The 26536-nt window shown below is 44.2% G+C and overlaps 1 protein-coding gene across 1 annotated transcript in view; it reads right to left on the bottom strand.

The window, feature by feature from the left end:
* Positions 1 to 5849: 5849 nt before the first annotated feature.
* Positions 5850 to 26536, bottom strand: part of FKTN (fukutin) — a 43995-nt gene continuing 23308 nt past the window's right edge. Inside the window, exons 6-10 of the mRNA XM_040359263.1 lie at positions 25820 to 25952; positions 23999 to 24128; positions 22623 to 22756; positions 17591 to 17718; positions 5850 to 6407 (exon numbers count right to left, since the gene is read on the bottom strand). Coding sequence (XP_040215197.1) covers positions 6194 to 6407; positions 17591 to 17718; positions 22623 to 22756; positions 23999 to 24128; positions 25820 to 25952 — 739 coding nt within the window. The 3' untranslated portion in view covers positions 5850 to 6193. The remainder of the gene's footprint in view (positions 6408 to 17590; positions 17719 to 22622; positions 22757 to 23998; positions 24129 to 25819; positions 25953 to 26536) is intronic.

Below are 26536 nucleotides of genomic sequence, written 5' to 3' on the forward strand. Positions count from 1 at the left end.
CGCAGCTCCCTTTGCCAATTCAGACACTGAGCCATGGCCCCACCCCCTTTCCCTCCTCATTGGCTCACTGATTTTGATTGACAGAAGTGGAAGCCAATGGTGCCACACTGCTGTCTCAGTCAATGGGGAGGAAAGTCCCGGACAGCAGAGTCCCTTGCAAAACATCACTGGATCTAGATGGATCTCAGGTAAGTATCAGGGGGGCTGAGTGGGGCTGCTGCACACTGAAGGTTTTTTTTATCTTAATGCATGGAATGCATTAAGATAAAAAAAAACTTCTGCCCTTATAACCACTTTAAAAATCCATTACATGGACTCTTCTCCTTTTCCCCTTTATATTACCCCTTAATCCTCCAAAGACTGCCTTAGAGCAACCCCCCTACTTCCCATAAAAACGACTTCTCTGGCAACGCTAAAGTGTATTTGGTCCTGCCAATAAAGCTTATTTGAATTGAAGAGAGAGAATTTTGCCCATGTACAAGTCAACATTATCTAGAATATGCAGTTCAGTTTTTGGAACCAGTAAATGTAAAGGTTGTTGGGCAACTGGAAAGACTACAGAGATAGGAAACTAAATTAATAAGAGACATGGCACTAAACTTGATGCAACGTTGTTCACTTTAAGGGCATTGCAAAATGATGGGGGGGGGGGGCAGTGGAGGAAGAAAACAGGTTCAATCTCCATATACATGTAGCACCATCCTTGGTAGGTGATACAAGAGAGTATAGTTTTTGGTCTTTCTGCTTACTAGGAAGATGATGATAAGATTTTAACCTCTCAAGTTTGAAAAAAGATACAAAGGGGTTAGGGGGTGTACCATCATCCTAGTATCGAAGATTAAGTTGACGGATTCAGGGAATCCCCAAAAAACCCTGAAAGCCGACAGACAATGAGTAGGCGGGGAGGACTATACCCGTACAGGGTGAAGTGTTTAAACTCAACCAGAGTGATGCAAAAGAGGTAGTTCTTTGAAAAATGTATTCACATAATATACATAAAAAAGGTTTTTTTTTTAAAACAAGAACCAACAATACATTTAAAATACAGTACATATACAGTCATTAGGTTACCAGATGTGCAATCCCTTCAGCAATGAGGAGGGGGTACGGGTGGACCAGAAGCGCCATGAGACAAACAGTCTCGGGTCTCGACTAGTTTCGTGATTTATTAATCGCTTCGTCAGGAGACGATCTATGGGCACAGCGTCCGGGTCTCCCAGCAAAATCCTAGAGCGACCAACAAATTGGGGGTTCGCAAAGGGAAAATCCTAGAAATGACCTGGTTGCCCGAAAGGGCGTATCAAGGTAATAAAGTGGGGGTCCCAGGACTTAGTCCCGTGGGAAGCAAACTGCATTTGAGCCAGGGTCCCAGGATATGTGCATCACCATGTACATACAAGTAGCCATGCTGCCTCTGAACCAGTGAACCGGTAACTTTGTTTCACTTAAGCTTCACGCAGTGGTTTACTTCTTTACCTTCACTAGCCAACGCTTTATGCGTTTGCTTCCCACGGGACTAAGTCCTGGGACCCCCAATTTATTACCCTTATTACCTGCCCTTTCGGGCAGTATTGGAGTATTCCACTAATCCCTTCTCCCATCCAAGTTCCAAAATAAAAATACAAAAAACCATGTACCCTGGACTGGTCATTGAGTGACAGCGGAAGTAAGGGTTGGACAAGTTGAAACCCCTAGCAATCAAGTGGAAACCCTTAGCAACCAGCTGCAGGTACTCAGAGAGAGGCATACAAAGTCAACACCTCAGCAAGCCCTACGGGAACAGTGCTACATACAAAAAGGCTTCTTTGTAGTAAGGGCTGTGAAAATGTGGAATAGACTCTCTCAGGAATTAATTGCAGCCAGCTCAATTGTTTAAAAAAAAAAAAAATCTGATCATGAGCTTCCAGGTTTTATTGTCAAGGCAAAAATGAACAAGCTGAACTTAGAAGCTGATTGGTTACCATGCACAGCTGTGCCAGATTCTGTGTGCTCCAGTTTTAGTAAATCCCCCCAATGACTTTAAAGGGATTTGATCGCTGAGATCACTCATTGGAATCATTGTACCCCGTGTAGCACTTTGCACTGATCATTGTACCAATTCTTAATTTCTATCATTTTGCTCCGTGTAGTACTCTGGACCGTGATTATGGGAACAGAGTCTTAGTGTCCTCCTGCCTGGGGGTGGCACTGCACCCCTGAAAAATACCACCCAGGGCAATCACATTGTTTGCCTTGCAGTAGATACACCCCTGGCTGTCACCCTCATCACACTGCATGGCCTGGGGCTGCACCACCACCTCCCACCATTCGTTAGCCTGGGTGACACTGATGTGATAAATTCTGGGAAAGCCCTGCTGGGTCACATTTCCACTGACCTGTCCGATCAATTCCATCATCACCTCCAGTGATCGGGTCAGCATACTGATTTCACGGGGACAAGTTATATTCCATAGATCTACTGTCCACACTGAGATTGACAGGATCATTCCATTCTCCAAAGACTCCTTGCATAACCACCAGGGACCCCGCATAGCCACCAGGGGGTCCTGAATAGCCACTTTAGAAGGAAGGGGTTGAATAAATTTAGATTGGGGGGGAGCACCCAATTTTAGGTCTTGCCTAGGGCAGCACAAAACCATAATACACAACTGGGTATAGGGTTCTGTATATAGGGTTTTTAATTTTTTTTTCTATTTGTTGAACTTGACAAACCTGGGTCTTTTTTTTACCTATTAACCCATGTAATATCAGATATATCTGCATCTCATTTTTAAAGTGTACTTAAAGGCAATTTTTTTGTTTTGTTTTGGAGAGTGGAGAGACATTAGAACATTTGTCAGTTTTTTTTTTTACTGTCTGTGCCCTAGTTAGGGAGTGAAAGTAAAGAAATGCCCAAAAATGTGGGTACTCCCTAGAAAAGTAATTAATGGGAAACCTTCAACTGGGGGCATTAGTTCTGGTCACCTAGGGGTCCCCAAGGAATCCCCTCAACTTGCAGGGATTTCTTCTAACTTACTGTTTGGCTATGGGACAGGAACTTAAAGGGGAGTTCCAGCCTTTTAGTGTTTATTAAGTCAGCAGCTACAAAGTTTAGCTGCCGACTTAATAAACAAACAGACACTTACCTGCTCCATGATCCAGCGATGCGGCCGCCCGGAGCTCCACTCCTCTCCCCCTCTCCGGCCGGTGCCTCTATTCATAGTGTGGGCCCCTGGCCCTGACAGCTTTCAGCTTCACGGCTAGGCACTCACTGCGCATGCATGTGTCGCCCTGCGCTCTATGAGTGGACAGGCGATCTCAAGGGACCCGTCACGTGTCCCCGGAGATCGTCTAAAGGGAGGGGCTGCCTAAGGCGAAAAGATAAGTCGCCGAGGCAGTCCCTTGGCGGAAGTAGGAAGTGGGACAGGAAGTCCCACTCCTACCGAAGCCCCCACTCCCCTCACCCAAAAAAATTACATGCCAAATGTGGCATGTAAGGGGGCGAGGAGTGCATAAAGCAGAAGTTCCACTTTTGGATGGAACTCTGCTTTAAGCGATATCTGTGCAATGGAGTTACTACCCTATCTTGCTCTATCAAAAAAAAAAAATGCCTATAAAATTCTACTTTAAGCTCCCTTTTGCCGTCGTGCTCACCCCCTCCCTTGGACTACAGGAGAGTCAGGACACCCACTAACACACAGCTCCTTTCTCTATCTGCAACGTAGAGGGCATCCTGACTCTCCTGTAGTCCAAGGGAGGGGGTGAGCACGACACTCCACACCAGAGAGAAAGCCTTGCATTACTGTGTGGAGTTACAGACAGAAGAACAGGAAGTGAGGGTTTCTCAGAAGAAATAAGGACATTTAAAAGCAAAAGCGAAGGATGAGGTAAGTGAAGGAGGACTGCACTAAGGTAAAGGAAGCTATTTAGGGGAAACAAAAAAATTGTACCTTTACAACCCCCTTTAAAAAGTTGGACAGCTCCTGCCTTCTGCTCGGACATTCTGTCTTCTACCTGCTGGATGAGAGCGGCGGCGGGGGAAGGAAGAATCACATGAGAGGACACCCAAGCAGGCTGTTCTACAGGTTCACTGTCCCCTTCACGTGCACCCCACCCCCCACACTCTCTCTCTAGCAGTGATACTCTGCAGCAAGCACTGGACCTAGCAGTGCAGGGAGCGCAGTTTGCACGGAAGCGGCAGCACAAATGAAACGCCCCACTGCTCACCGAAGCATGTAGCCAGCATGGCGCCCCCTGCTGATGTGCACTAGGCCATCGCCTACCTTGCCTATTGGTAGCGCCGGCCCAGTATATATATTTTAAGGGTCCTTGCACACAGAACTTACAAGGGTGTTCCCATGCCTGGGGAGCTGCTTGTGCCATGTTCATTATCCTTCTCTTCAACCTAGGGTCAATTCTCACCATGTATCCACAACCTGGGTATATGGCTACATGCCAATGGACCCTAAACTTCTGCATTGACAGGAACATCAAGGTGCTCGAAAGATGGCCTTTACCATTGAAATGCTGGTCTACAACTATCTTTCTGATATCTTCAGACAACTACCTCCTTTGAGCTCTCCAGTTCATGTTTAGCAGGATGCACCTGCTTTTAGGTCTGTATTGTGTGTCCATTTTGGGGAGATTTACCATTTAGTTAAGCATTAAAAGGGGAACCAACAAATGTGGTCTTTTTCCACACTCTGGGGATATTTCCTCTTAACCACTTGGGATCCGCGCTATGGACGAAAGACGTCCACAGCGCGGCTCTCAATTCCCGAGTGGACGTCCTGTTGTTGTCATTCCCCATGCGCGCCGCTGGGGGCGCGCAGCGGGGAAACAACGTGCCCGGCGCATCGCTGGGAAGCCGATGCGTGTGCCTGGCAGCCGCGATGTCCGCTAGGTACCTGCGATCGGTGGTGAGACAGCAGGGACGTGGAGCTCTGTGTGTAAACACAGAGCTCCACGTCCTGTCAGGGAGAGGGGAGACCGATCTGTGTCCCTTGTACATAGGGACACAGCATCGGTCACCTCCCCCAGTCAGTCCCCTCCCCCCACACAGTTAGACCACACCCAGGATACACATTTAACCCCTTACTCACCCCCTAGTGTTAACCCCTTCACTGCCAGTCACATTTATACAGTAATTAGTGCATTTTTTATAGCACTGATCGCTGTATAAATGTAAATGGTCCCAAAATTGTGTCAAAAGTGTCCGATACGTTCGCCACAATACCGCAGGCCTGAGAAAAAAAAAAAACGCAGATCGCCACCATTACTAGCAAAAAAAAATAAAAAATCATAAATCTATCCCCTATTTTGTAGGCGCTATAACTTTTGCGCAAACCTATCAATATACGCTTATTGCGATTTTTTTTTAACAAAAATATGTAGAAGAATACGTATCGGCCTAAACCGAGGGACATTTAAATTGGGATATTATTATAACAAAAAGTAAAAAATAGTGTTTTTTTTTCAAAATTTTCTGTCTTTTTATGTTTATAGCGCAAAAAAAATAAAAAAAAAAAAAAAAAAAAATCGCAGAGATGATCAAATACCACCAAAAGAAAGCTCTTTGTGAGAAAAAAATGATAAAAATATAATTTGGGTACAGTGTTGTATGACCGCGCAATTGTCATTCAAAATGCGTCAGCGCTGAAAGCTGAAAATTGGTCTGGGCACGAAGGGGGTTTAAGTGCCCAGTAATGAAGTGGTTAATTACTGGTGTGTCTTCTGAACAGGAAGTGAGGGGTAATCTACACAATGGGTACACAGACAGTAATTAAAAGCTGATAGAGGTTCTAGTCCTTTCCCGCCACATGCAAGAACTTTTCAAAAATAAAATCAAAGGGAAGGGACATTCTCATCAATATTTTCAGGAAAACATTTAATTTTTTCAGAGAAAATCATTTCATATCATCACAACTTGTTAGTAGCAAACACATACATCAAAACCAAAACATTAGCTTGTTATCCTATGCAAGACAAGTCACAGTTCAGTAAAGTGGTTCTTAGATATAGAAAGGAGACCTAAATCTGTATTCCATATAGCAGCCTGTCATTCTTGCAGTGTGGGCTAGAAAATTAAAATTATTTATTTTCAAATGTCCACTGCTTGCAAGTTCATTACAAATAGAAAACATTCCATAAAAAGTGACACCAAGTGACAATGATAAGCCCAGTGTCACAATGACAGAGCTGACGTGTTACTCCTCTACAATAACTGAATGACCTCATCCCACTCGTCCAGATGCCAGATTCCATTTGGCTGTACATTGGGTGGGGAGTGCTTCCAATCCCAAACTTTAAGAGGAACATCCCAGTTTTTGCCATAATTGGCTTCAATATAATCCAGTGTTTCACATGGCACTTGAACCTTCAGTTCTAAAAACTCTGTCCAGCAAAGTGTAAATTTTGGAAACAAGTATCTGAAATAAAAAGGGAAAAAACACACAATTCGTTTCTGGAGTACTAAATGCAAAACAAAAAAGACTCAGACGCATTGTTTTTGGGCTGGGTTTACACTAGCCGAGGCTGCGGCTCGCAGCAGGGGTCCGGTGCATCGGCCGCGAAGCACACTTCCTGTGCTTCTTTAGCTTTGTTTAGGGTCCAAATTCAGGCAACAATTTGGACCCGATTTGCTCCTGAAACGGGCAGCGGACCCCTGTTTCAAGCCGCAAGCCCAGCTAGTGTGAACCTGGCCTAAAGGAAACGTGTACAGAGAGTGATATGAAGGCTGATAATATTGGCGTTGCAAAGTATATTATTTACGAGGCTTTCTTGCATCAATATGTTCTGAGACCTAAACCTGGAACAAGCATGAAGATTAGAAAGTCAGAACGTCAGAACTCCCTAATTTGCAAACTTGTTCTTGGTCAGTGCCTGAAAAGAAAATCACCAACCCCTTTCTTTCCTGCTTAGCTGTCAAATCGATCTTGTGTCTGCAGTATTCTTCAGGGCACGAACAAGTATGCAAATCAGGAGTTCTGATTCCACTGTGACTGTGCCAGCATGCTGGTTTCAGAAATGTTTGGGCTTGTTTAGCCAATTTTAGCAAATCTGTCTGTTCCAGCAGATAACTTTTTAAAATATGCCCACTTCAGCCCCGGAATGTTTTACCCCCTTCATGACCAGGCCATTTTTTGCCATACAGTATTGCGTTAATTTAACTTAAAATTGCGCGGTCGTAAAATGCACGGTCGTACTGAAATAAAATGTATGTCCTTTTTTTCTTACAAATAGAGCTTTTTGGTGGCATCTGATCACCTGTCCGTTTTGTATTTTTGCGCTATAAACAAAGAAAGAAATAGCCAATAAAATTCTTTAAACCATTCCTTCCACTGATGCCAACAATAGGGCACTATTCCTTCCACTAAAACCCATGATGGGGCACGGTTTTCTCTCACTGCCACCACAACGTTTTCTAATCCCACTTGCTGCAGTCTGGTCCCTTTAAAGCCTCAAGGACAGTAAACTGTCCCTTTGTTCAGAAAGTTTGGAGACCCTTGCTCTAGAGCAGTGGTTCTCAACCTGGGGGCCGGGACCCCCTCGGGGGTCGAATTACAATTCGCCAGGGGTCCCCGAATCCTGGGCTGTTCCTGAAGCCCGCACCTCTCTCCCAGCCTTTTCGCTGCTGCCCAGCAGGGCTGTCCCTGGGGCTGCCAAGCTGGACTCTGCCTTTTCGCAGCCGCCCATTCAGTCCACGGCATGGGTGGGGGGAGAGACTAGAAGTCAGCTGACTGATGAGGAATGTGAAGGGGGAGGAGCCGGAGGAGACCCCATCTCCTGATTATGGCATAGGTGTCCCTGCTGCCAGACACCACATAGCTGGAGACACAGTGAGTAGCACTACGTGTGATTTAGAGTTTCCATTCAAAGTCCCCACTACAGTTCTCAGATTAGCAGATGACCTTGATCAAGAACACCTAAGTTGGCTGATCAGAACTCCCCCAAGCTGCACTGCCACTCATCCCAACTCCCCGCCAACACTGCCACTAATACCATTCCCCCCTCCCCCCACCAAGGAATAAGAGAAGGAATACAACTAGAGAATACATGGAAGGGAGGGGGCAAAGAAAAAGGGAGAGAAAGAAAGAAAGGAGTCCAAAGAGAAAGAGTGGTACATCCTAAAATGTACCATAAGGGGTTTTAATACTGTATGAGTGGAAGGGACTCGGGGAGCGCTAAATGTCCGTGGGTTAGAGGCGCAAATTACTTGTCTTGGGTGCCGACAACCCACTCTACTAAAATAATTTTACTGTTAGGGGTCCCCACAACTTGGGAAATTTTATCAAGGGGTCACAGCAGTAGAAAGGTTGAGAACCACTGCTCTAGAGTCTTATCAGTGACTCATGCAGATCGCAGAGAGAGGAGGGATCAGGGAGAAATGGCACTTGGTGCTCTGAATTCAGGCAAGTACACACTATGGAAGGATTTATTTTCCTTGTTGGAGGTTTACAACTACTTCAATGGTTGCTCTGTGCCGATATATTAGCCATGTGGTGTTCTATGTATTCAAACGATCTTAAAGGGTAAGTTCACTTTTTGCAAAAAAATTATAACTGCACATTTTTTGCAGGTAAAAAAAAAAATGTGCAATTATTGTTTTTTGGATCCTGTAAAGCATGAGCAGATGGCTGGTGCCATGCAAATCCCCAGCAGATTTGCCAGTGTATCTGCTTGTCCATACATCCCATAGGGGTAAGCAGATAAAATCTCACAGGAAGCATGAACTACCATGGCGCTCCACAGCACCGTGGTAGTTCATTGAAAACTACAAGCAGACAGCTGCAGAAGCTGCCGGACCTTGTCGTTTTCCGTGCACAGAGCCCTGTCAATTAGTGACGTGGCTGGGCGGGCAGAGCACCACTCGTCACATTTTTACAGCTAGTGGGGAGGGAGAAGAACCCCGCAAGCCGTCACAGGGGTGATTGTTCCGTTCATAACATGTTACACCCCGAATATGGGTGTAACACGCAACATGTTGCCAAAAAGGGAACGTATTCTTTAAAGTGGATCTGAACCCAAAAAGTGAAGATTTGCTATGTTTTGGGGAACTTCTAGGAATGTTAATTGTGCTTAAGCAGTAAACTGTCACTTCCATGCTACTGATATTTTCAGCCTAGAGAGGAAGCTGTACCCTAGGACTTGCAGTGCAAAGATATTCTTTCTGTTGTTCAATGCTTTCAGCACTTCTGCTTTTTTATTATTCTCCCATTATCACCTAAGAACAGAACCTAAAGAAGCAAAGACCTACTTCTACCAAGTCTGCATCCTCACAAGAGTATTGTCAGTAAGGGGGAAAAGATCAGCAGCAGAAGCCTACATGCAATACTGACGATTATTAGTTTGTCTTTTCTGGGTACAGCTTGCACAGTTCAGGTCCTCTATAAGGAAGAACTGCTCTCACAGCTTACAGCAACCATATTATTCCCTTAAATTCTAAAAATCTGCACCAAAAACCCAGTGTACAGACTCTGATTACAACTTACTGCATTACCTTATCACAATATACAGTAGATGTATAGACAAAAACAGGAGTAAAGTATAAAGAAATATCTAATCCTCAAGAGAGTTAAACAGCTGATATTGTTAATTTAGTAAATAAACTGCAGATTCAAGAATCAGGGTTCATCACATAATTTCTCATGATGTTGCTGTGGGACTAAGGTTAGTTAGAACCAGCCACTCAATGGCTCTACATCCTATTTGGTGCTTCAGATGCTTTTTTCTTGACAGGCCTCATTGCACTATTTACTGCATGCATTAGGTTCAAGCATAAACATATTCAATGTGGGCAATTAAAGACTATGGGGTAGATTCACGTACCTCGGCGCATTAATCCGCCGGGCGCAGCGTATCCAAGATACACTACGCCGCAGTAACTTATTTTTTTTGCTTCGAATCCTCAAAGAAATTGCGTCGTAAGTTACGGCGGTGTAGTGTATCTTTGGCGGCGTAATGGCGCGCCATTCAAATCTCTGTGATGGGGGCGTGTCTTATGTAAATACGTTGTGACCCGACGTAAACAACGTTTTTTTTTAACTGCACATGCGCCGTCCGTGAGGGTATCCCAGTGCGCATGCTCGAATTGAAACCGGAACAAGCCAATGCTTACGACGGTGACGTCATTCTACGCAAATCCCTATTCGCAAACGACGTAAAAAATTAAAAATGCAAGGCGGGAACGACGGCCATACTTAACATTGAGTACGCCTCGTAATAGCAGCTTTAACTATACGACGGAAAAAGCCGAACGCAAACGACGTAAAAAAATGTGCCGGCCGGACGTACGTTCGTGGATCGCCGTAACTAGCTAATTTGCATACTCGACGCGGAATTCGACGGAAACGCCACCTAGCAGCCGCCGAAAAAAAGAGATTTTTAATACAGCTTACCTGTAAAATCTTTTTCTTGGAGTACATCACGGGACACAGAGCGGCATTCATTACTATATGGGTTATATGGAGTACCTTCAGGTGTAGACACTGGCAATCTCAAACAGGAAATGCCCCTCCCTATATAACCCCCTCCCATAGGAGGAGTACCTCAGTTTTGAAGCAAGCAGTATGCCTCCCAAAATGGTCCTCAAAAAAGAGGGGTGGGAGCTCTGTGTCCCGTGATGTACTCCAAGAAAAAGATTTTACAGGTAAGCTGTATTAAAAATCTCTTTTTCTTTATCGTACATCACGGGACACAGAGCGGCATTCATTACTATATGGGATGTCCCAAAGCAATGCTTACAATGAGGGGAGAGAGAACATCTCCAAGACAAAAGGATTTAATTTAGAGATATACTCAAATCATAATAAATCCAACTTAGTTGAGAAAAATAAAATTTTTAAATTTAACTCGAACAAGAGGAGCCCCCGGAATCCGAGGGTCTCAAACTGCAGCCTGCAGCACTGCCTGCCCGAAGGCAGTATCAGTATTCCTTCTTACGTCCAACTTGTAGAATTTTGTAAACGTGTGGACAGAAGACCAGGTTGCCGCCTTGCAAACTTGAGCCATAGAGATCTGGTGGTGTGCTGCCCAGGAGGCGCCCATGGCTCTAGTAGAATGAGCCTTTAATGATACTGGAGGAGGCAACCCTTTCAAGCCGTAGGCCTGAGTGATTAATTGCTTAATCCACCTAGAAATGGTGGACTTTGCAGCTGCCTGCCCCTTCTTGGGCCCATCCGGTAGAATGAACAGCACATCTGTCTTCCGGATCTTCTCTGTAGCTTTAAGATAGGCCTTCATGGCCCTGACAATATCCAAGGTATGCAGCAACCCTTCCTTTCTGGAAGTAGGTTTAGGGAAGAAGGATGGTAATACCAAATCCTGGTTCAAATGAAAACTGGATATGACCTTCGGAAGGAAGGAAGGATGAGGGCGGAGAACGACCCTGTCCTTATGAAAAACAAGATATGGTTCCTTACAGGATAAGGCTGCCAGCTCCGAAACTCTTCTTGCGGAAACTATGGCAACCAAAAATACTAACTTCCTTGTCAGTAGAACCAAAGGAATATCAGCCAACGGCTCAAACGGTTGTTTCTGTAAACTTGACAGAACAAGATTTAAATCCCACGGACAAAGCGGGGATTTAACTGGAGGTCTAATACGTAAGACCCCTTGAAGGAAGGTCTTAACCAGCGAGTGGGTGGCCAGCGGCCGCTGAAACCACACTGACAGAGCAGAAATCTGTCCTTTGATTGTGCTTAATGCCAATCCTTTATCCACTCCTAGCTGGAGAAAACTTAATACTCTATCGATGGTAAATTTGCGAGAAAGCCATCGCTTGGACTCACACCAGCCTACATAGGCCTTCCAGACCCTGTAATAAATCACCCTAGAGACCGGTTTCCTGGCTCTGATTAGGGTAGAGATTACTTTCTGAGACAGACCTCTACCCCTGAGAATCAGGGATTCAGCTTCCAGGCCGTCAAATTTAGATGCCGTAAGGCAGGGTGGAGGATCGGACCTTGCGATAGCAGGTCTGGCCGTAGAGGAAGAGTCCAAGGGTCTCCCACTACCATCCTTAAGATTAGTGAGTACCATGCCCTTCTGGGCCATGCTGGAGCTACCAGGATGACTGGTATGTGCTCCACCCGGATCCTGCGCAGCAGGCGGGGTAGTAACTGGAGCGGGGGAAACGCATAAAGAAGTTTGAACTGATGCCAAGGGCAAACCAACGCATCGGTTCCGCAGGCCATCGGATCCCTTGAGCGGGACATGAACCTGTCTAGTTTCTTGTTGAGTCTCGATGCCATGATATCCACGTCCGGCACTCCCCATCTTTGGCAGAGTGCTTGAAAGACTAGTGGATGCAGAGACCATTCCCCCGGCCATAGAGTCTGGCGGCTTAAGAAGTCCGCCTGAAAGTTGTCCACTCCTGGAATGAATATTGCCGATATGCAGGGCACATGAGCCTCTGCCCATAGAAGAATCAAGCTCACCTCTCTCTGAGCGGCTTGACTCCTGGTTCCCCCTTGGTGATTTATGTATGCCACGGCCGTGGCATTGTCTGATTGAATTCTCACCGGGAACCCCTGCAATTTTGACGTCCAAGCCCTGAGGGCTAGTCGAGCAGCTCTGAGCTCCAAGATGTTGATGGGCAACTGCTTCTCTGGCTTTGCCCAAGTACCTTGGCGAGTGCAACCATCCAAAATTGCTCCCCAGCCCGTCAGGCTGGCGTCTGTGGTCACTATCTTCCAAGCCACTGGGCTGAAAGACCTCCCCTTCAGTAGATTCTGAGGGTCTAACCACCAACACAGACTTTGTCGGACTCTTGATGAGAGCGGCAACGGGATATCCAAGGCCTGTGGCCTTCTGCTCCATGCTGACAGGATGGCTGCCTGTAGGATGCGAGTGTGGCTCTGGGCGTATGGTACCGCCTCGAATGTGGCCACCATCTTGCCTAGTAACCTCATACATAGGCGAATAGTCGGTTCTTTCTTGCTTAGAACCAGTAGGATTAATTCCTTGATGGCTTTTACCTTCCTCAGAGGTAGGAACACTCCTTGTTGTTCTGTGTCTAATCTCATGCCGAGATATTCCAACTGCTTTGTGGGCTGGAAAGCTGACTTTTCTCGATTTAGGACCCAGCCGAACCTCTCGAGGTATTGGACCGTGAGGGCCACTGCTCGCTCCAAGCCGGGAGACGAGTGATCTATGACTAGGAGGTCGTCCAGGTATGCTAGGATCGTGACCCCTTGGATCCTTAGTTTGGCTAGGATTGGAGCTAGGACCTTCGTGAACACCCGGGGGGCCGTAGCCAACCCGAAGGGAAGCGCCACGAATTGGAAGTGACGCGAAGCCACCATGAAGCGTAGATATCTTTGATGTGGCTGATAAATTGGAACATGAAGGTAGGCATCCTTTATGTCTATGGACGCCATGAAGTCGTCCTTCTGGAGTGTGGCAGCTGCTGACCGCACGGATTCCATCCGAAATGAGCGGATCTTTAGATATGCATTTACCATCTTTAGGTCCAAAATTGGCCTGACATCTCCATTGGATTTTTGGGATGATGAATAGGTTGGAGTAGAAACCCAGCCCCTGTTCCAGGACTGGTACCTCTACTATTACTTCCTGGGAAAGTAGATGATCTAATGCCGATCTTAATGCGGCTCCCTTTTCCGGATCGTTTGGAATCCTCGACTTCTGGAAATGAGGAGGAGGAAACCTTAGGAAATCTAATTTGTAGCCTGTGGCCACGGAAGACCGTACCCACTCGTCGGGAATGCTGGCTTCCCAAATCTCTGAAAAGAGTCGCAGCCTTCCCCCCACCTTCGTGGGTGGGGGCGCCCCTTCATAAGGTTGGCTTGGGGGCTGGTTTTGCTGGTTTGCGAAACCACTGCCTTTTGCCTCTAACAGCCTGTCCTTGTGATCTGCTGTTGAAGCCGAAGTTTGCTTTTGCAGGAGGCCGTCGATACTGCTTGGCATTAGAGGGCCCCTGCCCAGGGGAATACTGTCGTTTAAACGCAGGTCCCTGAACCTTCTTCTTAGTTGGCAAGAGAGTACTCTTGCCGTTTGAAATGGTCTGAATGTATTTATCTAGGTCTTCTCCGAAGAGTCGTCCTCCATGGAAGGGGAACCCTACCAGGAGCTTCTTGCATGGGGGCTCAGCCTCCCAGCTTTTTAACCATAAGAGTCTTCTCATATGGATAAGGGATAACGATAAACGTGACGCTTGCTGGATAGAATCCTTGATTGCGTCTACCGTAAAACATATGGCCTTAGGGACATCCGAAAATTTTTCTGCCTGCTGGGCCGGAATAAGTTTAAGCATCTGCTTAAATTGATCCGATAATGCTTGAGCGACCCCAATCGCAGCCACAGCTGGCTGTACTACTGCCCCTGCAGTAGTGAAGGAGTTCTTAAGTAGTGCTTCCAAGCGCTTATCAACTGGATCCTTGAACACCTGTATGTTTTCTACAGGGCATGTTAACGATCTGTTAACACATGAGATGGCTGCGTCCACTGCAGGAGTAGCCCATCTTTTGGAAAATTTTTCTTCCATAGGATATAGGACAGAGAACCTTTTAGGTGGTAAGAAGATCTTATCTGGCTTGTTCCAATCTTGGAACAAAATTCCCTCTAATAGAGGATGGATCGGAAACACAGCATTGCTTTGAGGCGCCCTCAGTGAGCCCAAAGCTGAAACCGTCGATACCTGGAGATCTGGTACTGGCAAGTTGAATGTCCTATGGACCAAGTCCGACAATCCTTGAATCCACCAGCTCTCCCTCAGGGAGACTGCCCCAGACTCCTCTGTATCCGGGTCTTCGATCCCTGAACCTACTTGGTCCGTGTCCAAGAGGTCGTCCAATTCCCCTGAGGAAAGGACCTCCTCTTCTGAGGGTCCGCGCTCGGGCGACGGAGATCTATTCCGCTTACTGCCCCGCATAGCTGCGGATATCATTTTTCCCATGCTTTTCTCATCTCTTTTAAAGAGGTGAGTAATACCTCCTCCGTGACCATCTTAGGGTTGGACTGACCCGCGTCAGCTCCAGCCCCAGATCCCGATGGCCCCAAGGCTCCCTGTAGGGAAAACAGCGGCATACCATGGTACAATACCGAGGTACACCTGCTACCTATTGGTATTTGGAACTATAAAAGTTAATTGTCCAAACACCTGTTTGGGGGATAAAAAAATGCTTCCTCTCCCCTAGATGACTTTTTTTTTTTTTTTTTTTTTTTTTTTTTTTCGTTTTTGTTTCAAATCCAGGAAAGAAAAAACATTCTGTCCCCCTGAGTAGTATTGCAAAGAAAAACTATGAGATGGAAAAGAAACAGCCTATTTCTAGGCTTGACAAAACAGTCCTCTGAAGACTGCAATATCCTTTCTGGCCACTGTGTGTCCTCGGCGCCCCGTGCTGCCGCTCTGGTCTTTCTCCTCAGTTCCAAAGTATTGATGGAACAAACAAGGAAGGGCCGCCCCTTCCTTTAAGCCACTGACCCGCCCTTCCCCCCCAGCAACCTCAAACAGGAAATGCCCCTCCCGACAGGGGGAGGGGGGGGGGATTTTGGGAGGAAGGGACCTCTCTGTTCCAGCAAACTGCAGCCTGCAGCCTGGAACCATGAGGAGGTCAGCGTTTTGCCTGCTTGCAGGCTCTGAGGAGGAAGACTGAATGGAGCATCGCCTGGAGGCCTGCAGGTAAGCAAAGCTCTCTGACACACACATATATTTTTATATAACACAGGCCCCACTCAATGCTTTTCCAACACTACAAGGGAGGTCACATCTTATGGGGAATAATACATAGAGAGCCATCCTATCTTTATGATATGTGACTAGTTTGCCAGATGCAGTGCATAACTTTAGGCATGTCCCCTGTGACCCCCCAGAAAAAAACCTGCTAAGAACCAAGTTCCGCAAGTTTTCCCCTCACTTACCTGCTCCATGCCGCAGGACTTTGCCAAGCAAGAGGCCCAATCTTCCCCCATCTCCGTGGGGATGTCTAGACCTTCAGGCCCTGGGTTCCTATGAAGGATCCACTGTCCTGGGCCCATATAGCACCCTGGCAACAGAAAACTTTAGGTACCCAAAGGTTTCTAAGTTCTGGGCCCAGGGTCCAGCTCTCTAAAAAGAAAAGCATTATGGGCTATACCCCAAGGGTTTGGGGTCCGGTTACTGACCACTTTAGCGCTGAGGCTTTTTTGGACAGAACCGGTAGCTCACCTAATCCCAAGGATGCGGAGGCAAGCTAAACCATGACTAACACCTAAGACACTGGCGTAAAAACTGAGGTACTCCTCCTATGGGAGGGGGTTATATAGGGAGGGGCATTTCCTGTTTGAGATTGCCAGTGTCTACACCTGAAGGTACTCCATATAACCCATATAGTAATGAATGCCGCTCTGTGTCCCGTGATGTACGATAAAGAAATTGTACCTTATGATCCAACGGCGTATGAAGACGTACGCCTGTCGGATCCACCCGAGATGCCGTCATATCTTGTTTTGTAGATACAAAACAAAGATACGACGCGCAAAATTTTAAATTACGCGGCGTATCAATAGATACGCCGGCGTAATTGTTCTGTGGATCTGGCCCATTCTGTTTAACCTCAACTTAAAAGTATAACTTTTGTTATGTTATGTAGAGGGATTAGAACTCCTGTCAGGTTTTTATTGCAGTCTGTGTCCCCGTTAAGGAGATTCACCGTCTCCATTTGTCCTGATTACTGTCATCATTGAAAGTCAAAGTAAAAGAAAACTCAAAATTTTGGGTCCCCAGAAAAGTAATAGAGGGGGAAATCTTCCAATAGGGACATTAGTTCTGGTGACCTGGGGGTCCCCAATGAATTCCCTTAATTTACAGGGAATTTCTCTCACTTCCTGTTTGACTATGGGACAGGAAGCAAGGGGAAATCTCCACAAAAGAATACAGATAGTGAAAAAAAAAAAAAAATCTGACAGGGGTTATAACCCTCCCTAAGACCCCTTTTACACTGGGGCGTTTTTAGGCGCTTCGGCATTAAAAAACGTGCCTGTAAAGCGCCTGAAAGAAGCCTCATCTGCAATCCCAATGTGAAAGCCAGAGTGCTTTCAGAGCCCTTTCACACTGCCACTGTCCGAAAAACGCTGGTAAAGCGCCGCTAAGACCCCTTTCACACTGGGGCGTTTTTCAAGCGCTTTGGCATTAAAAAAGCGCCTCATTGGGAAGGGGCACTTTAGGAGCTGTGTATTCAACGCTCCTAAAGCGCTGCAAGGAAGCTGCTTGCAGGCCTTTTTTTGACGCCCTGCCAGCGCAGCACCTCAGTGTGAAAGCAGTCAGGCTTTCACATTGGGATTGCAGATGAGGCTTCTTTCAGGCGTTTTACAGGCGCTTCTTTTTTAACGCTAAGACCCCTTTCACACTGGGTCGTTTTCCAGGCACTTTAGTTTGAAAGCACTCGGGCTTTCACATTGGGATTGCAGATGCAGCTTCTTTCAGGCACTTTTTAACGCTAAAGCGCCTGAAAAATGCCCCAGTGTGAAAGGGGTCTTACTCTATCCAAAATGGAAGAGAAAAAATAAGTTTTGCCTATAGTCCTACTTTAATGATGAGCAGCATGAAACGGGTCTGTGCTCGTAAAGAGGAGTGATAAATAAATAAATAATAATAAAAAAATGTATATCATACTTGAATTTCTTGCCACTTTTAGCTTGTGTTCCCCCATTCCACATATAATCAGCTTCTTCATAGAAGAAAAATATGTCAAGTTTCACATCATCACTCCCAAGAAAGGAGAGCTCCAAACTATCCTCCACCTAAAAACAGAAAAAATAAGTTCCAGAATGCAATATGTCACCATAAACAAACAATTCCAACACTTGCATATATCAAATATTTGCATTTTGTGATACATTATCAGGGATTCCTTTGCTTCTTGTCATCCAATACGCAGCCTGTGTTCAGCTCACTGTTCTCCGGCCCTCAAATCAGGTCTGCAGCACAGCAGCACGCACACTGAGAGCCAGCGGGCTTTAGCGCTGGATTTCAGTGACAGCCATGATCCAGCACTAAGCCCATAAGCGGAATCGATATGTTACAGAGTTCCTGATCAGTAAACACCCCCCGATGACATCTACAACAAAAATGCGTAGGGAGGGGCCATCAGGTGTGACATCATAGTGCAACGTTCTACTGGAAGTGACGTAGTGTCTTACCGATCTGATGATCACAGTTGCAGTATGTGAATGATATTATGACATCATTTATAAATAAATTATTATATACACACACACACACACACACACACACACCAATCAGATCATATATAGTTAATTATAATGTGAGTGCGTACTTTTATTAAATTCATCTGGGTTTTAACTTTATTACCCTATGAGTGTTGCTCTCTTTTATGAGGTATTGTATGTAGGGTAAATTTGAACACTTCCCGGATGCATTGAGGTTGGCACCTCCTGGATGATGAGGATTTAACCCTACATGCATTGTTTGACCATTTCTTATAGTGATGAAACTTATCTGGTAAGGATCCTGTATGGCACTGTGTGTGGAGCACTGACTGCTGGGTGTTTCTTCCATGTATTCCCTTTCACAGGAGAGAACAACAGAGGCATGTTTGGAGAGCAGCACTATTAATCTGTAGAGAGGGTAGTGTTGGATGGACTAGCAGGTCTAGATGGATTTGACTAACAAATTAAAATTGGATTCCAGTTAATGCTCCATCCTCACGACACACAGGAACCTCGCTGGAATATGCAGGGCGTGTAATCCCCGTGCAAATAGACCTCAACACTTTTAAGGTAGCTACAGCAACATTCTTTTTGTTTTTGGAATAAATGTGTTACATGAACGATTAAAAGCGGATCATTGGATCAACCCTCAAATGCCGCGTACACACGGTCGGAATTTCCGACAACAAATGTTCGATGTGAGCTTGTTGGCGGAAAATCCGACCGTGTGTATGCTCCATCGGACATTTGCTGTTGGAATTTCCGACAACAAATGTTTGAGAGCTGGTTCTCAAATTTTCCGACAAAAGTTCTTGTCGGAAATTCCGATCGTGTGTAGCCAAATATCGACGCACAAAAATTCACGCATGCTCGGAATCAAGCAGAAGACCCAAACTGGCCATTGAACTTCAGGCAACACAAGTTTGAGCCAACATCCGTCGGAAAAAAAATCCACGGTTTTGTTGTCGGAATGTCCGATCGTGTGTACGCGGCATAACATTCACTTTAGCTGGACAGCTTGGTCTGTTAAAAGTGGTGTAAAAAGAATAGACTTACTGACTGGTCACTAGGTGAAAGGAAAAACAGCATAAAAAAAAAAAAAATTATACAGCCATCACATTTCAGGATTTGGAAGCCGAAATATATAACATTTTTGCTTTTGGGTTTAGATATGCTTTGAACAGAACATAATTTGCCTTCACCAAGACCTGTATTTGTACAGCATAAAAGTTAAGTGATAGTGCCATCTACTGGGGCACGTTAAAACACATTTTATGGATTATGGCATCCAACATACAGTATATTTTATTTACACTGCAAAGACTAAACACAAACATTGGCTTTACTTTTCTAACCTGCAGCAGAAAATGGCAACAGAAATCTTGGTTAGTACAGAAAAAAAAAAACACTTTCCTTCAATTTCTCAGTATGCTTAGCTTTATATGTGGTTCTGTCTTTGCCAACCCAGCCCTCATTAGAAATGGATGATATTGCATTATGTCAATGGTATACATATCAAGTCCAAAAAAGAAAACAAATGCAGCCATCTAATAATTGGCAAGCTGTGATATAATAAAATGTTTGCTTTTGGGTTTAATACTACTTTAACCCCTTTTACTGCCAGAACTTTCTTTCCCCCACCATTTTACGCACACATTACTAAAATGTGCATTTTGTACATGAAAATCCACTGAAGACATTAGGTAGATTCACAAAGAGTTAGGCCGGCTTATCAGTAGATAAGCCGACCTAACTCTGAATCTATGCCGGCGTTTGTTTAAGCGTATGCTCAAACAGAGATACGCTTAAACAAAGCTAAGATAGGCCGGCTTGCGCCGTTCTATCTTAGCTTGCAATGTTTCTGATGGCCGCTAGATGGCGCTTCCATTGCGGCCGGCGTAGATTATGTAAATGAGGGGATACGCCGATTCAAGAAACGTACGCCAGGCCTACGCCGTCGAATTACGTCGTTTCCATAAGGCCTTAGGCGGCCTAAAGTTAGAGCTATACTCTAGTGGACTAGTAATGTTAAAGTATGGCCGCTGCTCCCGCAGCGAGGTTTGAAATGTTTGCGTCCTTTGCATAAGTCGTCCGCGAATCGGGAGTTACGTCGTTTACGTCCACGTCGAAATCAATAGGCCCGTACGGCGTACTTAGCCGCAATGCGCACTGGGAAATGTAGTCACCCGGCGCATGCGCAGTGTCAAAAAACATAAAAAAACGTGAGGTCAAGCCTAATTTCCATACAACACGCCCCCCTCCAAGCAATTTGAATTAGGCGCCCTTACGCCCGCTCGTTTTAGGCTACGCCGCCGTAGATTAGCAGGTAAGTAGATTGTGAATCACTACTAGCCTAACTAATTTACGGCGGTGTAGCCTAAACAGGCTAGGCTAGGCCGCCCTAAAGTTAGGCCAATGTGTGTGAATCTACCTATATGTATTTTCCGAACGGACACCCTGTAGAATAAAATTGGATAAAAGATAATATTTTGACCCCCAAACTTGTGTGCGACTGCAAAATGGCTTACTTGCTCTCTTTGTTAGATAGGATGTATAACCATGATAAAAATGGCCCCATTACCTAAACGGTTATACTATTTCTGCACATTATTTGTCCCTTCTCTTTAAAAAATTTCTTATATTTAAATTTATATGTGAACCTAAAGGGTGGCCCGTAAAACCTTATACACCCCCAAAACAGCTGGGAGGTATGCGCACTCCATACCTTCTGAGATATTATTATTATAGAGCAGCACAATTGATCCAACTATCACAGATTTACTCCTCTTGAATACTATCTAAAAATTGTTTGGCTATATTATGACCGTATGTATCCCACCTCTTACATCTTTGAGACACCATATGAAAAATTCCCCTTTTCATTCTCAAACACTGGTGGCCCCCTCTTTAATAATCCGGCGTTTCCTCCAGGCCTAGCCCCTAACCAATTAATGTGGTAGGTAAAAAAAGGTCTATATTGGATAGACAATAGAGACCATAATCAGACCAACAGAATAGGTTATTCAATCTAGTAAATTAGCCCTTCAATTGGCACAGGGCAATAGATCTAGAAACAGAGATTTCCAAGGATGATTGACCAGGGTGTTCACTATGATCCATTCAGTGACTAATATAAATGTACCAAAATAAGAATTGCGCTTCTGAATAAATCAATAGAGGACACTCTCAGACACACCCGATCGCTCACGTTTTACATCTTCTTAGTGGCTAAAATGACAATCACAAAAGCATGGAAATCGTCTGTAGTTAATGTAGCTGTAATGTAGATGTCTGGAACTTTTGGCTGGTATACCTGCAACCATCTACATAAAAATATAAGAGTTTGTGTGGGGGGAGCCAGGACCAGAGCCAAGAGAAGTGGCTCTTTTATTCCGTTCTTCTCTTTTCTTCCATTTCTCATTTTCTTCCTTCCTTTATTTTTCCTCTTTGCTGATAATGTTTTTTAGCACTCTAAATGATTGCTCAGTTCAGGACCATGGGTAATTTCTCTGATGTTACAGCTTACTCCACATCTCAGTATGATGACTGCTGATTGGTGGAGCTATCAATATTTGATATACAGGAGGCCTAAACAGCTTTGAGGACTTTTAATTTATGTGCAGTGGCAAGCTATAATCGAGTCATGGCACAAACGCATTGTTTATCATTCATTTGGTACATATAAGAAGTTTTATTACTTAGGCCCCTTTCACACTGGGGCATTTTTCAAGCGTTATTCGAGCGAAGCCTCATCTGCAATCCCAATGTGAAAGCCTGAGTGCTTTCAGAGCCCTCTCACACTGCCAGCGCCCGAAAAAAGCACCGCTAAGACCCTAACGTTTTAGGGCGTTTTTGCAGTGCCTCAGTGTGAATGGGTAAGGCATTTTTACAGCGCTTTCAATTCATTTCAATGGAGAGGGGCGTTTTTTGGAGCGTTTTTTCCAGCGCCCAAAAGCTGCTCCAAAGATGCTGCTTGCAGGACTCAGTGTGAAAGGGTCCATTGAGATGCATGGACAGCCTTTTAATAGCGCGATTTTTAACGCTAAAACGCTGTAAAAACGCTTCAGTGTGAAAGGGGTCTTACTGCAACTTATGATTTCACTTATTTTTTTCTATTGTCCTCAGATCTGAAATACATCTGTTTTTGTTCATTGTAAAACAATAAAAATATTGAAAAATAAAAATCCAACAGGGGTTCTTACACTTCCCTACGCTATCCAAATCGAAAGAAAAAAAAACAAAAAAAAACAATCATGCAGCTAATAGCTGCATAAAAATAGATGACAAGGCCAAGGTACCACACACAATAAAACCAATTAGGCTACAAGAAGTATCTATGAGTACAAAAAAATATATTGCATTTAATGACTGTGTTAATAAGAATAACGAATCAAAACACCATCTGCTATACTTGTAATCAAAGTCGATTTTACATAAACACTTTTAAAAAGTGGTGAAAAAAAAAAAAAACTGACCTTTCCAAACTTGTGCTTTAGTGGCAGGCCAGCTTTCTGGAGTGCTAGAATAATTTCTGGTTTGTAGTTCTTTATGAATATGCCTAAATCCACATCTTTACTGTAAGGAATAATATTACACTGTCGATACCACCCTACAAAAAAAAAAAAAATATATATATATATATTATTGTTTACTTATCCTATCATTTTACCATAATGCATTTCAGATATCTATAAAATTACATAGTCAGGTTAAAAATAAATAAATAAAATCATATTCATCAGGTTCAGCCAATTGAAAAATAAATAAATCGATCAAGTGGAAGGCAAACCTATACACAAAACAAAGCAAAAAATTTATAGAAATTAAATGCTAATACACACTGAAGGTCAGATCACAACAGGTCCAATGAAACTGTGTTGGTTAGCATCACCATTAATACTGCATCACAACACTGCCTCGTCACAGGATTTTATGAAATATCACTTTGACATTTCAATCAAAATATAAAAGGGTAACCATCCACAGTGCTGGGATTGATGTATCAGCACAGCACATCAGAGTGGCACTCCGGTGGCCATGCTTAGTGTGAACAAATCTGGAAACATTGTATCAGAAGAGACATGTATTTAAAGAGAATGTAGAGACAGAAATTGGTTTTCAGTTTTGGATGGAGGGGTTATAACCTCCTTGTCATGCTTTCATTGCTTTCTGTGTCCCTGCTACTGTATGGATATTCAGCCTCTATTTGTCCTGGTGACCACCGTCACTGAGACTTAAAAATGTGGAAAAATCCAACATTTTGAGTTGTCATCTGAACAGGAATAGAGGGAATATATTCCAGTAGGAACACTCCATTTACAAATGTCTAAAGCTCACCCTACAAGTTACAATCTTAGCATACAATAAACTGTAGATGTACCTACAACTATGTTATATGAGCACCAAAACTATCCAATCAGGTGGGCCCTTGCATTACATAGCTGTTGGTAGATCTAAGGCCCCTTTCAAACTACTGCTACTTCAAAGTTGCACGATTTTACCACGACTTTGCGGCCGTGATTCACAGCTGCGATTTTGCAGTGCAGGGACTTCTTTGAAGTAGGCACGACTTGAAGTCGTACTAATATGAATGGCTATCAATGGAAATCATGGGGAACGACTTGTCATGCTACTTTGCAATCCCAAATCGTGGGACAAGTCGTACAATTGTGAAAGGAGCCTAAAAGGAGATTGTACAGTCAGATTGTACTGTGGTGTAAACTGGATTTTCCTACCTTTGAAAATATTTCATCTAACTTCCTATTGTGTCTACAGGATAGAAAGTAGTCAAACCTGGAAGCACAGTTTTGGCTTTAGATAGAGGTCTTGATGGAATTAGTATTCATATTACCTAAACATGTACCACTGCTGATCCAGAAGCTCATTCCCAACACCTCCAACGTGGAAGCTGCTAGATGTAGCAATGCTTTGGCCTTCTTTCGGAAATCAATCCCTTCCAGAGACAAGTCATCAGGATACAGCTAAGAAACAAACTCATAAGAGTATTTAACAAGTTTTACATTATTTTCCAACTGAATTATGGTGGTCTAATTATAAAACTACCAAAAAAAAAAAAAAGCACACACACACACACAACACATTGCTTCTATAGATGTATACTTTACAACAAGGGTCTCCAAACTTTCTAAATAGGAGGGCCAGCTTTCTGTCCTTCAGACTTTAGGGGGGCCAGACTAGTGCCAGCAGGAACACTCCCAGCATCCGGTGGGAGTAAACAATGCCCCATCACTCGTGTCAATGGAAGGAATCGTGTCCCATCACTCGTGTCAATGGAAGGAATCGTGTCCCATTACTGGCGTCAATGGAAGGAATTGTGTCCCATCATTGGTGTCAACGGAAGGAAGAGTGTCCCATCATTGGTGCCAGTGGGAGGAATAGTGCTCCATCATTGGTGCCAGTGGGAGGAATAGTGCTTCATCATTGGTGCCAGTGGGAGGAATAGTGCTCCATCACTGGTGCCAGTGAGAGGAATTGTGCCCCATCACTGATGCCAGTGAGAGGAATTGTGCCCCATCACTGGTGCCAGTGGGAGGAAAAGTGCTCCATCATTAGTGTCAGAGGGAGGAATATCGCCCCAACATTGGTGTTAGAGGGAGGAATTGTGCCCAGTCGGTTTCAGTGGGAGGAATTTTGCCCTTTCATTGTGTCAGTGGGAGGAATAGTTTACCATCACTAGTGTCAATGGAAGAGATTGTGCCCCAATCGTTGGTGTCAGTGGAAGGAATTGGATGGAACAGGCAAACAAGGGGTCACATATTTTGGAGACCACTGTTCTACAAGTAAAAAAAAAAAAAAAAAAAAAAAAAAAAAAAAAAAAAAAAAAAAAAAAAAACTTAAAATATCTTCGCCATAGATATCAAAACCAACATTTCTGTAAGTAAAAGTTGAATTCCAGTTAAGTTGTATAATAATACAGCTGAAATGCATGTGTATTTCCTGTTTTTTTCTGGCAAAATCTTATGTAGTATAAAGCAAAAATGCAATTTTCGATGTTGGTGAAGGGTAAGTCTATCAACAGGATGTGAATTCTGCTATGTTGCAAAGATTGCTTGTGAAATGCGTCTACCATTGCCTGTATCTGTCTGACCCTTTTGACAATAAAGATGACATCAAGATAAGTTGGAGTTCCAGTGTGCGACCAATATCTTGTTTTACACTTTTACTAATATTCAGAATTTTGATCAGCCAGTACATATGGGGAGTTTCTGATGGTAGTAAACCATCAGAAACTGAGAGAAACCAAAGAGAACATGCCGCATTTGGTTCCCAGTGGGTACATGTAAAGTGCTTAAGGAACAAGTTATAGGCGATATTAAATGGATAGGACCTGACATTTTTCAAATGTGAAATGCACACTGAATTTTGGCTGCAAAGTCTTCAACAAACAGCTCATTGGTGAAAATATAATTGTGTTACATATAGGATGGCCATACATTATACAATTCTCTTGTACAAATTTTCCTTTTGATTTACCAAAACTGTGTAATATGAGGTCAAACCTAAAAACGTTTAATTTGTATGCAATCAGGCAGGTCCTTGCTCTACATAGTTGAAGGGAAATCTAAAAAGGGAATTAAACTTGTATAATGTATAGCCAGAGTTAAAAAAGGAACAGCTGGGCATTGGTCACTTTTCAGGGCTCATAACCTACCTGAAAGAATGAGCGTGCTTCTCTGTATCTACACTCAAGAAATTTCGAATGAGACATTTCTGATAAAAATCTGGATGGATCTTTCGGGATCTGCAATTTCAAACCATCAGCAGTAACTTTGATAAGATCAGCTCTGAAATAAGCAATATGGAAACGGGAAAAAAGTTATGAAAATCATCATAATTACCCAACGTAAAGTGATTGTAAACCCTGATTTTTTTTTAAAACAACAAACATATCATACTTACCTCCACTGTGCAGCTCGTTTTGCACAGAGTGGCCCCAATCATTGTCTCCTCGCATCAGAAAACCCCATAAGAGAAGCGCTCTCCCACGGGGGTGGGGGGGGTTACCTTGCGGGAGCGCTCCCGAGTCCAGCATTTGCATCCATAGACACGAATGCCGGACTTGTCATTGGATTTGATTGACAGCAGCGGGAGCCAATGGCTGTGCTGCTATCAATATATCCAATCAAGAGCTGGGACCCTGTGGAAAGAGGGAGAGCGCGTTTCCGACTTAATGAAGGGGCTCAGGTAAGTAAAATGAGGGCTCGGGAGGGCCGGTCACTGCTAGGTGTTTTTTCACCCTAATGCAGAGGATGCATTAAGGTGAAAAAACAAGAAGGTTTACAACCCCTTTAAAGAATACAGATCAAAGATCCAAAGAGGTTGAGCAACATTTATAATATAATTTCTGATTTGAAACTGTGCTGCCCCA

The sequence above is a fragment of the Rana temporaria genome, chromosome 1 (assembly GCF_905171775.1).
Source record: "Rana temporaria chromosome 1, aRanTem1.1, whole genome shotgun sequence".
Lineage (NCBI taxonomy): Eukaryota > Metazoa > Chordata > Amphibia > Anura > Ranidae > Rana > Rana temporaria.